At 42.6% G+C, this 14,889-nt stretch overlaps 1 protein-coding gene across 3 annotated transcripts in view; it reads right to left on the bottom strand.

Moving 5' to 3' along the window:
- zfhx4 (zinc finger homeobox 4) overlaps positions 1–14,889 on the bottom strand; it is an 81,698-nt gene that overhangs the window by 53,026 nt on the left and 13,783 nt on the right. For all 3 annotated transcript variants that reach the window (XM_077624675.1, XM_077624677.1, XM_077624676.1), the window contains exons 2-5: positions 6,069–8,589; positions 5,688–5,900; positions 5,190–5,481; positions 3,308–3,849 (exon numbers count right to left, since the gene is read on the bottom strand). In XM_077624675.1, the coding sequence (XP_077480801.1) occupies positions 3,308–3,849; positions 5,190–5,481; positions 5,688–5,900; positions 6,069–8,543 (3,522 nt within the window). In that variant the 5' untranslated portion in view covers positions 8,544–8,589. The remainder of the gene's footprint in view (positions 1–3,307; positions 3,850–5,189; positions 5,482–5,687; positions 5,901–6,068; positions 8,590–14,889) is intronic.

Here is a 14,889-nt window from a genome sequence, read left to right on the forward strand (position 1 = left end):
TTAGTGATATTTGGTTTTAAAATGAGTCTATAAAGAGTCGACAGAAAGTGAGGCCAGCTAATAGCCAAGGCACAGCAATTGGCTTAATACCAGAAATGCATAAACTAAGCTATCTGCATTCTAAAGAGATTGCCTACATACAATAAGTATGCAAGAAGGCAATCAAAAAATTAGCTTCAACAAATGCATTGCTTTGTTTAATTGGCACCTGTTGCCAGTGAGGAGGATTAGGACAAGGTTATAGTTTGCTCCTTCTCAAAGTGAAAGGAAAATGTAATCGTCAATGTGAGTACAGGAAAGTGTTCAAGTTTGATGTCAACTTTATCTTTTCACTTCTCTTAAAATTCATGGTAAGGTCCACTTTTAAAGTGAATGTAAAAGGATGAGTTCAAAGCACAATGGAGAAAGAAAAACACTCAGGGAAATAATGAAAAGAAATGCAGAAATGCACAGTGGATTCGGGATGTCCATTTGTGCTAGAATAATGATGGAAAACTGGACAGAGGCAGGCAGACAGTGGGACGGATCGGGGAGGGTGTATTGGCGACTGAGGACAGTTAAAGATTTATTCAAAGAGCCATCTGAGAAACAGGTGCTATGGCCTATGAGACAATGTCTCTGTTTTTGTATGTGTGTATACTTGTCTGTATGTGTGTGTGTGCACATGTGTGTGTGTGTGGTCCCTCAACATGCAACATTGACCATGAACATTCTCAACTCCTAATGACCCAAGGGCAGCTCCCTGATCACAACCTCAAAGCCCAGTGGACGCACACACACATTGGCTACAAACTGACCCCCCTACTTAGCCCTGCAACACTTGTGAATGGCACTGACAGATTTACTCCCGTCTCCTGTGCGTATTAAAGGCTGCTGTTTGTTATTACAAATCATAAACGAACCCATACATCATCATATTCAATGCTAAGCTAAACACGATCTCCGGCCAGCGACAGACATGCTATGCTGTGACCGTGTGTAATGTTCAGTTAAACCACACACGCTACTGACACAAAGACTTGCACTCAACAGCTGTTCTAATAGTGAATTTATGTAATACTTAATGTAACATTCAATATCTGGCCCAACTTTAACTATAGGGAAAAAGAAGATTATATATTGTGAAAATATTCAATACAGTTAAAAAGCTGAATGTTTTGATTGAGTTACCTTTTAATAGATATACATTCTCTTCTAAGATGATGTCACATTCGGTTTAAAAGTGAACTACTTCAAGCCTAATCACTCAACAACTAATTCCATAGGATCATTCATTCATTCAATGTCTGTACTGCTTATCCTCACAAGCGCCGTGGGGGTACTGGAGCCTATCCCAGCCAACTGTGGGCAGTACGCGAGGGACACCCTGAATTGGTTGCCACCTAATTGCAGAGAAAAATGAGACAAACAACCATTCATGCTTACACTCACACCTTGGGACAATTTAGATTTAGACAATTTATCTGCCTCCATATAATCAAACTAAATAATTCACATTAATGGTTCACTATATCCAGTCCTGACTAAAGCATTTTCTTGCCTCAGCACCATCAGAGCGATCCTTTTTGTTTAGTTTTGTGCTTTTTTTGTTGGAAAGAAGGCTCACGACTTTTGATGCTTGCCATTGAAAAACATTTATTTAATATCTATCTGCTGAAAATGTCATTTGTCTTTCTCTTTTAAAAAGCTTGGAAAAAACATTCAAATTACACTAATAAGTTCTCAATCTGTTCTACAAGGCAGTCATTAAATTCCCTGAATATGCTTTTTGTTTTGTGTCTTCAAATGGTTTCCCATGCCATAAAGATTTTCCGTGTTTCCAAAAAAACAGATGGTAAAGTCATCAACACTCAGATCTTTTATTCACCGTCCAAGCTACCTCCATTCCCATGTGCCTTTCACCTCTGCCAATACATGAAAGTGTTTTTTCTTCTCAAATAAAAGAATTTATTTTTTTCCTACACTCCAGTTCTACCACTCCTTTGCCTTCTCTCCCACTTGTTTGACTTTAATAGATCATGTACCACATGGCAACGGGTAAAATATTAGGACCACTGCCAGAGGCATTAAAAGCTTCATCTGTGGAGCACATTTCTTGAGGTCTGTAGGTCGGTGAGTGGGTAGATGTGGTATTGCTGTACATAGGGTGCACAGAGCGGGCATTGGGTTGGCCCTCACTTGCCTTGGTTAAAAGACCTTGCTTTGGTGGAATATTTGGGGGTGAAAAAAAGGACTGAAATAGGAATTGCATACAGTCTTTATGTCACAAATAAACAATGTAAATCATAACTAGATAACATAATTAAGGGCCGTCTCGTGTTGTAGAGGTTCACTGGCCTGACTTCGGTGCGAGAGGCTGCTTATGATTTCAGCGCAGTCTTTCTTGCTGAATCTCTCTCGTACAAAGATCTCTACGAGCACTGGGCGGAGCGTTGCATTTTTTCCACATTTTTTTTGCGTTATTCAGTGCAGAATTATGGGAAACACAATGGGTCCAAAGCAAGCCACTGCAATGAATGGTAGTGTGAAGAATAGGCCTATGATGACAATCAATATTAAGCACGAAATAATTGAAAAACATGTACGCGTGACTGAGCTGGCTCGCCAATACGTATAGAGAAGCAGGAAGTCCGCCTCGAAAGCCGTGGTGGAATACATTAACCTCTTTGCCTTGGCTATTGCACAAGAAGGTTTAAATTTGGTGTAACCTAAGATTATAACTTTGTGTGTATAGGAACATAAGTTCATTTAAGTTAAATTTAAAGTTTATGTTATGTTACAAGCGCATCCATCAAGTCTCTCTCTCTCTCTCACTCCCCCATCCAGGAACTCCCGTTGTATAAAATAATGCGTCATTTTATTATTAAACATCATAACCACTAGTTATTTTTTACTCTGTTAGTAGATGGTGAATTACAACCAATAAAAATGTTTTTCCATTGAAATATCCTGTTTTTTGGTGTAGGAGAGGGTGGTAATGAATTCAATTGTATTTAGTTCATTTCTATGGGAAACGTTGATTTGAGATACGAGTCAGTTGACATATGAGCTGGCTCCCGGAACGCAATAAGCTCCTATCTCAAGGTATTACTATACATTTGCATGGATGTCTTTCCTATTCCTTAAAGATTTAAAAAAGCAGCACTATGTGATTTTTGACAGAAAACTAACATATACACCTTTGTGCAGTGTGCACCAGAACAATCTTGAATTGTTTCCTTGTTATTTACAACTAAACAGATAGACTTAAGAATTTATGCTGAAAAGGGCCCAAAGAAATACTATGATTAGATAAGAGCATTTTTACCTTGTAAAGTCGGATGGCAGCCTCATGCCTCTGGTTGGTCGTGTGTAGCCTCAATTTATCCACGCTGTTGCTGTAGTAGTCACAAGCATTGCACTTGAGGTGCACAGGGTTGCCAATGGCCACACACTTTAATCTCCACTGGTTGGCCTTGCCTCCCTCCTTGATGTGGGCCACCAGCTGGTGTTTCTGCATGTGCTTGTCCGTCTTGCAATGCAGCTGAAAGTTGGCCTTGAGCTGCGTGTTGTAGCTGCACAGCTTGCACTGGTAGACGTCGCCAACCACGCAGCGCCACTCCTCCTCGGGCAGGGAGCGCTCTGTGTTAACGTGGGCATTAAGAGCCTCCAGGCTGTCTGTGGAGTAGCAGTTGCACACGGCACACTGGTAGAGGCGCAGCGAGGGGTCACTAATAGGCGGCGACAGGGAGGAGACGGAAGGGTCTACTGAGGACATGCCCCCCATTCCACCTGAGGACACCAGCGAGAGGTCGTCAGCCATCAGCTGACCACTGGCGAGACGCATTTCCGATGATACGTCACTGTTGACTACAAAGAAAGGGAATGGGTAGGTGATATTAAAAACAAGATTCAATTGAATTAGGCAGATTAGTCTATAACAACAAAATGTACAAGGGAATTATTATGGAGGAAGAATCGAGAAAAACAAAGGGACAGAGAATTGACTCCTCTATTCAGGCCTCTTTTAGGGTTTGATAAAATGAAGCTTCACAGACAACGAGGGCTCCTTACAAAGTCTCATCTATAAAAAAGACCTAATAGGATTGAATCACGATCAATTACAATCATCCTTTTCAGCTTGCTAACTCGCTCATCAGGTAGCTTTAATTACTTGTCTCAGCAGAGCTAGGACGCTTTTACACCGCTGGGTCTCTATCATCTACACACACGCACACACACAAAGATCTGGGAAGAATGAGGATTTTCTCATTTGATTGCTCACCAAGACCTGGGCAGGAATTTAAAGTTTACATTACTCCATTATTATATCATAGAAATTTGTCAGCCAGTCAGTTTTTAGGGAAAGTGCTTATTTGTTTGGTGTATGGCACGTAACAGTGCTTCTTCATATTGAACGTCTTTAATATTTGAACATACAACAATCATACTATCACCTTCGAAGGTTTTGTAAAGCTGCTCTCACTATAGGAAGCATGGTGTTATCAGTATAAATCACTGCGAGTACATCTTCTGGTTGGGCTGTGACATCAACACTGGCGAAGGGAGTGTGTGTAACACTGCAGGGTCATTGTTAAATCTCCCACACTCCTACATGAATCCACTTCCTGCTGTGTGCCATGTGTTTGTGTGCCTATGTGTGTGTGAGTTTTTTCTGGGATGTGGCGATATGACATAGTGAGTATGTTGGTGAGGATTATGCTGATTTAAAAAAATAACAAATGAAAGATTAAAAAAAATTCTCATGTGTCATCTCACGATTATGTTTTTAATCAGTGGGAGGTCAAAGAAAGAAGACTGACAAAGTGACGATACAAGAGAAAAAAGGGGGATGGAAAAAGAGCTAGAGTTTTCGGTTAAGGGCGCACGGTGAAAATGTATGGGGAGTGGTCCGGATAAAAATGTCAAGGAATAAAATAGATACACAGAAATACAGAAATCATAATAGAAATATCCGAAATTTTCAAGCGACTGACTGGATGAACAAATAATGATAAGCAAACTTGAGACTCCGATTAGTTATTTTTCACAGTATATTTTAAACACCGTTGCTATTTTTGTGGAGTAATGCCTCGTCGTTAGCTATTAAACATTTTCATGAGATATGTTAACGTGATCAAAGCTTAATGTATCAATAAAGGTAGAGCAAATTAAATCCCTAGTGTGATATGAATTCATGCGTCACTTACCAAGACCAGCTCCAAGAGCACTTGCTGTTGCAGCATCGAGCTGAAAGGGGTTGATCATCATCTGGGGGTCAGGGCCGCCTCCGATGGGGTTCTCCAGTTTGACACCTGCCAAGCCAATATTTTGAGCCAGATAATACTGGTAAAGCTCCGCCTCAGCAGGTGCCAGCCCTAAATGAAGACTGTGCTGGATTTGCTTCATGTTCTGTTGCAGCAGCATCATGTTGTGCATGTGTTTCTCACTAGTCATATGGATTCGGAGGTTACGGGCCACATTGGTCTCATAGTCACACACCTGTAGAAAGAAAGTTATTTGATATCTTTAAATAGAGCAGGAAAACATGACCGTACCATTTTTTAATTCAAGTTTCACATACATTATGTGGAGGAAAAGCACAAGACAATGGAATGAGGTGAAATGACTGTCCAAATGTGAATGAAATTGTCATGATGATAAGATGATACTACAACGCTGTTCTGCAGACTCTATTTTTGTTTTACCTCACATCGCCAAGTCGGCTTCTGTTTGGGCTTTGAAGGCGAGGGTGCTCCACAGCCACCACCAAGGCCTGTGCTAGCTACTGGGTTGGTATGGTTGTGGTTGTACTGTGTCTCACTTCCACCATTCTGGAGTGTTTGGACATTATTCAGATGCTTGTCCGACTGCATATGGATGCTAAGGTTGCCTTTGGTGGTAGTTGAGTAGTTGCATACCTAAAATTCAAAATTTGTAATTAGACATTAATAGATTTATATGTAGGATCGGTTATAAAAAGTGACACAAGTTCCACTTAGTGTGGTTGGTGTATAAGGATTCACCCCTGTAATTATGTCCTTGTCTGGTACACTATATGTAAGACAGTGATGTAAAATTGAACAGACCTCACAGCGGAAAGGCTTGTATCCACAGGTGTAGCTTTCCCCCCTGGCTAAACGAGGGTGAGGCTGTCCTGTACGGCAGTAAACACATGATCCTCCAGACTCTGGATGTTTCTCCTTCATGTGAGCATCCAGTGTCTGCTGGTACTTGTAGTGCCAGTTACACTTAGGACACTTGAGCGTCTTGCAGGAGTTCCGTGAATGCATCATAGTCATGTGTCCCCCAAGAGAACGAGAAGATCCCAAGACTGTGTCACACTTTGGGCACTCCACACCACTTCCCGGTGACCCTTCACCTGGACCTGGGGTACCAGGTGTTCCTGGAGTACCAGGGGTACTGGGATTTCCAGTATTTGGATGAGGAGTTCCAGGACTGTCATCCTCCCTCCGCATCGACATAAATTCAAGGGGATGGGAGGATGGTGACGACACTTCCCGTCCCATTAGAGCTTCAAAGCTTGAGTCATTACTGTTCTCACGCTCTCTGGCAGAAGCCAGTGCAATGGACAAGCGGTTCTTTTCCATTTCTAGCTTTTCACACATAGGCAGGGAGGACGAGGTGGTGGATGCAGGACCTTTGCTGTCACTGTTAAACATTAGCACACTGTTGGAAAGAGGGGAAATACTTTGGTTTAAAAGAGGGAAATCTTTGCTACTGGTGCTGTTGACCCGCTGGCCTTTCAGAACTACACTCATTGCCTGCTCCTCTTCATCCTCTGCCTCAATTTCCTCTCCACCACCATTGGAGTAACTGTCCTCAAACTGCTCTGGACTTTGTTCTCCCAATGCACCGGGCTCCCGCTTTATAGGGGGGTAGTGGCTCAGGTCCGGCCCATTGGGTTGCAAAGTGCACGTGTCCCCCATGTGGCCCTTTCTATCAAGGTCAGAGTTCCGGCCATCCAGTTTGCCAACAGTGAGAGCAGCAGCAGAGCTTCCACTGGAGATTCTATGGGTACCTCCGAGGTTTGGGTTGGTCTCGGCCTTTGGCATGGTTTGTGATCTGGGATTTTGGTCATTGGAGGAGCTGCTGGCACTGCCCTTCAAAAAAGCAAAACCTGCCTGAAGGGACTCGACATTTTCCCCACTACTGTGGAAAGCATTCCACAAGCCGCGGAGCCCAGTGTCTGGCCCCAGGAAGTTAGCAGGTGTAGGAAAGTGGGATAGCACAGATACAGGGGTTTTTTTTGGTTCCAGAAAGCTTATAAGAGGTTCTTTGTCCTTGCCGATGCCCTGTATGATAGCAGAAACACGCTTGTTGCTCAGCAGCTTCTGCTCCTGTTCATTCAGGGTCATACGGTGGTCATGGACAGCATGTGTCACGAAGGACCGGCTATAACCAAATGAGAGCTTGCACAAGAAACACATGAGCACTGGCTTTCGCCGCCCATCAGCCACACAGCCCTCAAATTTGGATAAGTCCACATTGTTGGGGACATCTTTGGACACACAGGAGTTTTTGGCTGTACCATCCCCCATCAGATAGTCTTTGTCATGCTTGTGGCGGAGGTCATAAACACGAAAACTGTGCAACACAGGACTAGCTCCAACCCGCCCTCCAGTTGAGGTATTCGATATAGAGAGGGGGTCAGCCGCTGACGATTTACTTCCTAAAGATGATGCGATGTGGAAGGAGTTAATGATCTGAGGGTAGAAGGACATGGGTGCAGCAGGCTGCTCCAACCGCTCCCCCCCTTGGCCCACACCACATTGGCCAGTGGTTGCCTGGGCATTGGAGAAGGTCTGGGAGGATAGCAGTCCCCTGAAATGGAGAGCCTCAGGGAGCCCTTCCTCGTTGCCACGCTGCTCTTTGGAGTCCTCCATGATGAAGGCAGAGCCATCCGGCTGGTAGATGATTTCGCCGCACAAGTTCTCTACATCACTCTCCTCTTCAATCTCGCGGTTTATTTCCCCTCCATCAGCTGCAACCCCCACACATTCGCCATCATCTTCGCTGTCCTCCCCTACCATACCCCCGATATCATCAATGTCTTCATGACATCCAGTGGTAGGCAGTCTGGCATTGGGGCAGTGATGCTCCATATATTTTTGTAAACTGGAGAAGGAGCCGGAACATTCGTTGCAAGGGATTTCCTTTGCCGGTGCCACAGGGGATGTGGCTGGGGCAGAACAGTCTGAACCTAAAGCTGCTCCACCTCCTGCTCCTGGTAAAATCCCAGTAACACTCCCTTTGTTACCAGTTGTAAAGCTTTCTCTCCGACTTTGTTGTGTAACAGAGTCAATGGTTGCACTGGCAGAGGTGAGGGTAGCTGTACACCGCAGTGGGCTAACAGTGGCCTCTCCAAGACCATTCTCCATGTCTCTGGCTACAGGTGCAGTTTGGCTGTTATTGGCATTGTTGCTATTGGCGACACCGGTCTCCATGGCCACAACGGAGTTGTCCTCAGCAGCAACGTGCCTCTGGGCACCATGTTCCTGCTGCCCCAAAGAGACCATAGAGGGGGAATCACAAGTTGCCATGGCGTCCGCTACATAGGGATCTCATCTCATCCAGCCTAGCAGGGACCTGAGTTTGACAGAAAAAGAGAGGAAGACATATTGGTAAAGTGATAAATAAGCAGAAAAAGTCACACATCTGTTCAAAAGCCCCAAAATAAATTTAATTCATTCTTTTTTTCATTTTCTGAACCGCTTTATCTTCACTAGGGTGGAGGGGGGTGCCAGAGCCTATCCCAGCTCCCTTCTGGATTTGAACGCAGGAGCCCAGAGCTGTGAGGCCGATGCACTAACCACTCGCGGCACCGGGCTGCCCGTCAACAGATTGATAAAAATAAATATTGCAAACTAAATGTTTCCCGTTTAAAGTATTCTGATTTTGTGTGTACAGCGCCATGAAAAAGGGTGCCCAAACTTTTATATTAAAAAAAATATTATGTGATGAATTTATTTAGGGGATATAGTATCAGCTATTTGCAAGGAGTTTGCAGGTAAATGAGCTGACATTAAAAGAACGCTTTAAAGGGCTAAATTGACCTTCACCTCAATCCACCTACTGCATGGTTCTGCTTTGCTTTTGCTACTCTCTCCCTGTCCCACAACAAAGCTACAAAGCAATTAGATTAATCTGTACCAATCCAAGGCAAAACAAAACCAGTGGGAGAGATAGTGAAAGCGTGAGGAACAAAATCCACAAAAAAATGTGTGCATGTAGGTTTGCGAGTGAGTGCATGCGCTATAATCAGGTCTAATCTAACATATCCAAGGGATGATTCCATGGGGACTAGTGATAGATTAAAAGAGAGAAATTATGTTTTCATTCTCTGTGTCTCACTTAAGTTATACCATTTTATACAATATTTGCAAAAACAGGAACTGGAAATCAAGAGGAAAGGGAATAATTTTTAGTTTGTGTTGCTTTGTTTTGAGCCATTTAAAAAAAAGTATACAAATAAATAGTAATAATAATAAATATTGACAGTCATTATTATTTCTCTACAGCTTCAAGTTGTTTCTAAATTACATGATATACATTAGTTTTTTTCTCGTGTTCACTGGCGCCCACTGGTCTGCTCATCAAACCAAAAAAAAACAAAAAAACTTGCGCATGTTTACATGAAGGTTCCCTTGTAACTGTGAAAAAAATAGCATAAATAAGCTTTACCTTGTAAACAAGCCACACGTTAAAACAGGCCCTAAGTATGTGTTACATCACTGGAATGCATGACATTACTGAACTAGGTGAAAAATCTTTTTTGGCGTGGTTGTTGTATTCTGATCAATATTCCTGTATAGAACACACAGGGTTATTCTGGGGTGTTAATAATTCTGTGTGGGTATATGGGTTGCCCGAGTGGTTAGTGTGTCGTCCCTAGAGTTCTGGGGTCGGGGGTTCGATCCCAGATTGGTCCTCACTGTGTGGAGTTTGCATGTTCTCCCCAGGCTTGCGATTTAAAGATAACCGACACTTTTTCCAGTCTTATGTCAATGCAAAAAATATCGTCTTATATTCCGATCAATATGGTATACCGTATCGATTACAATTGGAATTAATCAAAATACATAAATACATTTTTGAAATTTTCTCTGCACAAACATCAAATTTGGTCGTGTATTAAACAGAAAAATGGACGGGATTTACAACATTTTCACTTCCCCACTAATGACTAATAGGGGTAACCAAAGTACAATATAGGTCAGATATCAGACAATTAAAGCCCATCCCATTGCGTTCACATCCATACATAAACAGTATAGTATACACAGGTAATTAAAACAAGTTTTAAGCGGAGCAAGAGAGTTAGAAACTTCTGGGCCTCTTGTTTTTCATGACTCCACCCTTACTCAAGCACTTTCCATCCATCTGCAACTCAGTATGTCTCTAAGATGATATGAGTCAGAGAGACTTCTTTATTTGTATCCATTTTCCACTCTTTCTCCCATTTTGGTTTTATTATTTGATCCCAATTCAACTCATTTTCACTCTGCTCCTTATTAATGACTAGAGTATTAAAACTGTGAAAACCTATTTCATAAAAGTTAGCAAATGAATCTGGTATGTGTTCATTGCCAGGCCATAGAACAACAAAAAAAGAAAAAAGGCGAATTGTGAATTTCAGCCTTGTCACCAGTACCAGTGGATGTCATAGTCTCCTCCAGCTTTTGCCCGCTTTTCAGAATCTCATTCATAAGTCGCAGTATTACATGTTGCTTGTGGAATATGTAATTGCAGCTTGATCACAATGTCATATCTCCTTATGTGAGAATTTGTTTTGAAACCAAACCCTCCATATACAGGTTTAGCCTCAGTACAAATTATTATGGCAAACCTAGAAATGTGATTGCCTTTTATTTATTTGTCTATTTTATTTGAGTCAACATGAATCCGATTGTTGAGAAGTCAAAGTTGTGGCTATATATACAATCTTAGAAGTCCACCAGAAGGCCATGCTTTCCCACCATGTGGCCTCTCAGTTCAGCACCAAATCTTCTATCAAAATGTCAGCTGCCATTAACCAAAGACAAAGGCTGAGGTTCCTGTGACAGACTGTGCATCCATCTCCTTCTGACACGGTCATGAATAGGCCAACTTGGGTCTAATTATGCTTGTTTATTTGTTGCCACTCATAAGCACAAGGAACAAAAACAAAGGAGGAGAATGATCTTTCTTTGGAATAATTTACAGAAAAACATTCAATTACAGAGCAAAGTCAAGCTCTTATGCCTTAAAGAGAAAAGAGGAGTAAATTAGAAATTGGGATGACAAATGTGACTAAATATTTTTGGTATGCATGCAACCATTGTGTGTTGCCTCAGGATCGAATAACAGAAATTTGATACTGTGTTTAGAGGCAACGCCCACTTTTACTTGCTATCTTGGTCTTTGATGTGTTTTTATTGTGAGCATCCAGTAGGTCATCATATTACAAAAAAGACAACTACCAAAATTGTGAAATGGCTCACCAGCCCATATGTGTTTAAGGTAAATACAACATGCACAATTTTTGTCTAAAGATACAATAATGTCAGATTAGTACATAGGATTTCATTTATGTTCCTAAAGAAGCAAATAATGAACTTCAATGGATGAATACTGGAATTTTTGGGTAAAAACAGAAAGCAGGGAAACAAATAACTGCTGTGAAAAAAGACAACTGTGTTACAAATCAGTTTGCAAGGGTGGCATGCTTTAGTGGTAGAGTTATCATTTCCCAACCCAGAGGTTGTGGGTTTGACCCCCTGACTTTCCCCTGACACGTCCCACCAACCCTCCCTCGGTGTCCTTGCTGGAGTATCCTAGAGCAAAGTAGAGAATCCGAAGTTGCGCCTGATTCTGCATCATCACAAGGAAAATGAGGATATACTGTCAAAGCACTTAGAGTACCATGTATGTGGAAAAGCAGTGTAAGATTATTTACGTTTATTTAAACACCATCGCTTTAATTTTCCTTGTGAAAATGTCCAATAGTCAGTCGATTTCTATGCCGGAGAAAAGGGCCAACATTAGTGAAGTATTTAGGAGTTAGATAGAAAGCAGAAGATGGTTGAGTGGTCAGAGGGGTTCATTATTTTCACCCTGGAGCAAGTATGCAGCACCTATCATTCAATGTGATGACAGGTAAATTGGCCTGGCCTGATGCTCAGGTAACATTATACTGAACTGCCCCAGGTCTACACCTGATAAGCCATTGTTAGTGAAAGACAATACCTGGCTGGTGTCATAGCCCCCACCCCCTCACACACACACACACACACACACACACGAATACGCAGTACATGAAAAATAGTCAGATTCAAAATTAAACTTGCTGACCAGGGGCTATGTTGATAAATTAAGATAGAAAAGTCACGGTTGTGATGGAAAAGGATGACCTCAGGTCAAATTCCATGAGCCTATTTGTCAGCCTAATCTTTACCAAGATGGCAGTCAAAGTTCTGCTTGGTCCAAAAGAGCCATTGTGTTTCCCTTCTGAGCCATGACAAAAAGATTATTGTTAACATAACTGGTATAGCGGGACATGACAACTTTGACTAGTATAATTTTATCTCGAAACAGGCTGACACAGTGAGTCCAGTCTAAATATGTGTATGAAACTCAGCAATATTTCCAACTGAGCTTGAGCTCAAACATTAAAATAAATAGTCAGACACTGCTGGGTCACAGTCTGCAATTATGGTCCTTGCTAGAGATTTTTTTCCAGCATCAAAGGAGAAGCCAATCTACATAGCTAATGCCTCCAATTTTTCCCCTTTCCGTCCTCCAACTCAAAACAGCAGCGGCTGGGGGTAAAAGGGAGGTGGAATGAAGGGGGGTGGAATTTTCTTGTGCTGGCAATCTGGAAACACTCTCCAGTTAATTAAGGTTGATTAGAAATGAACCACACAAACAAAGGGCAGCCTATGCCCCGAATATTATGACATGCGTACATGTATGCACGTGTGCATTAGGGAGGAGCTGTATGGGGTTACTTTAGCCACCTCAGAAGCAAAGAAGAAGCTACCCTCTTTGGACACTCACCCTGATAACCCCCCACACTTGTACCACCCACCCACCACCAGATTAAGGGGAACGCAAAGCCCAAAGAATGTGTGACGACCTCCACTGCCACAGAGGGAAAAAAACCTTCAGCCCCTGATGCCACAAAAGGCAAGGAGGTAATTAAGTTTGAAAGAATAGAGGCACTACCACAAACAATGCAGCAGTGTCCATGGGGAGGGATTGAAGAGTGTGTGTATGTGTTTGGATGAGAGGGCAGAAAAGCCATTAACATTCAGTGGCCGGGTGAGCGAGAGAAAGAGGGCAAAGGGGAAGTAAGGATGGCATTCTATCGCTCTCTCTCCTTTTGCTCTGTCTTTTCTCTAATCGCAGCAAGACTCGTCTGTGCATCCTTTTTTTATGTCTTCTTTAAGGCACCTCTCACATCTGTTTTGGACTCCCCTCCTTCCATCCCAAATCCTACACCCCTCCCTAGCACGGCATAAGCCCTGCGGTGATCCTGTTTTTGCCCTTTTGATTTTCCCGTGGCGTAAACCTCCTTGCTGAAGCAGAGTCTAGTTTACAAGGATGCATTTCATGTCATGTATACATTGACAGTAACCCCAATAGGACAGGTAGGCTTTTATAATCAGGTTTTCAAAAACATGTGGAGCACTTAGCCAACTTTGCGAGATGATTTGGTTTTTGTTTTCATTCATTCATTCATTCATCTTCTATTCCGCCCATCCTCGAAAGGGTTGCGGGAGTTGCCGGAGCCTAACCCAGCTGTCTACGGGCGAAAGGCAGACTAAACCCAGTAAGTCGTAGGGCATACAGAGAGACAGACAGCCACTCTCTCTCACAATCACACTTCCACCGAGTGGGAATCGAACCCAGACTGGCCGCACCAAAGTCAGGCAGAAGAACCACTGCACCATCGGGTGGCCGTTTTTTTTAAAATATTTCATATTCTCAAATTAGGGGAGGGCATTTGAATAAACTTTCTCACTTTCATCAATTACATCTGTTTTTGTTCCTGCTACGAATGTCTTCTCTGTCACAGATGAGCGTTTTGTTCAGGAAGCTTACTTAAGATGAACTTTTTTGACATATTTTGGTCAGGATAAAAATTAATGACCTAAACATTCATAATTTTTAAGTTGGACCCTACAACGACAACCCATCTTAGAGCATTAAAAGCTAAAAAGATTAGCACCAGGGGAGAAAACTGACAGGGACAAATCACATCCACACATTATTTTCATCGCTATTTTTTCGGCACTTCTCCGGCAAAGCAGTTTAACTCAATTAGCAAAGAATGTAATTTGATTTGCAAACTCAACATGGAACTTCGCAAAATGCCTCCATTCTCACACGGCACCAATGAGCTATCCCTCTGCTTCCACGTGCTTGCAGCTCAAAAAGAAGTATTCATTGCTCATGCATGTGTGTCAGCCTGAGTGTGAGTGCCTAAGCGTTAACAACAGATGGACCATGAGACGCAAGTATTAATCAGGCAAATAACTGCTGATGATTTGAAAAACAAAAATAAAGAAATGAGAAAAACAAAAGTCAGATTTTGCTTCAGCATGTATTGGCACAGGCGGCCGGGTGAACGAGCGGTTAGAGCGTCGACCTTACAGTTCTGGGGTCGAGGGTTTAATCCCAGGTGGGTTACTCAGTGTCTAAAGTTTGCATGTTCTCCCTGGGCTTGCGTGGGTTTTCTCCGAGTACTCCAGTTTCCTCCCACATCCCCAAAACATGCAGGGTAGGCTGGTTGAATACTCTAAATTGCCTCTAGGTATGAGTGTGAGTGTGAATGGTTGTTCGTCTCTTTTGCCTGGCCACCAATTCAGTATGTCCTCTGCATGGTGCCCGAAACTAGCTGGGATA

This window comes from Stigmatopora argus, chromosome 17 (assembly GCF_051989625.1).
Source record: "Stigmatopora argus isolate UIUO_Sarg chromosome 17, RoL_Sarg_1.0, whole genome shotgun sequence".
NCBI classification, from domain to species: Eukaryota; Metazoa; Chordata; class Actinopteri; order Syngnathiformes; family Syngnathidae; genus Stigmatopora; species Stigmatopora argus.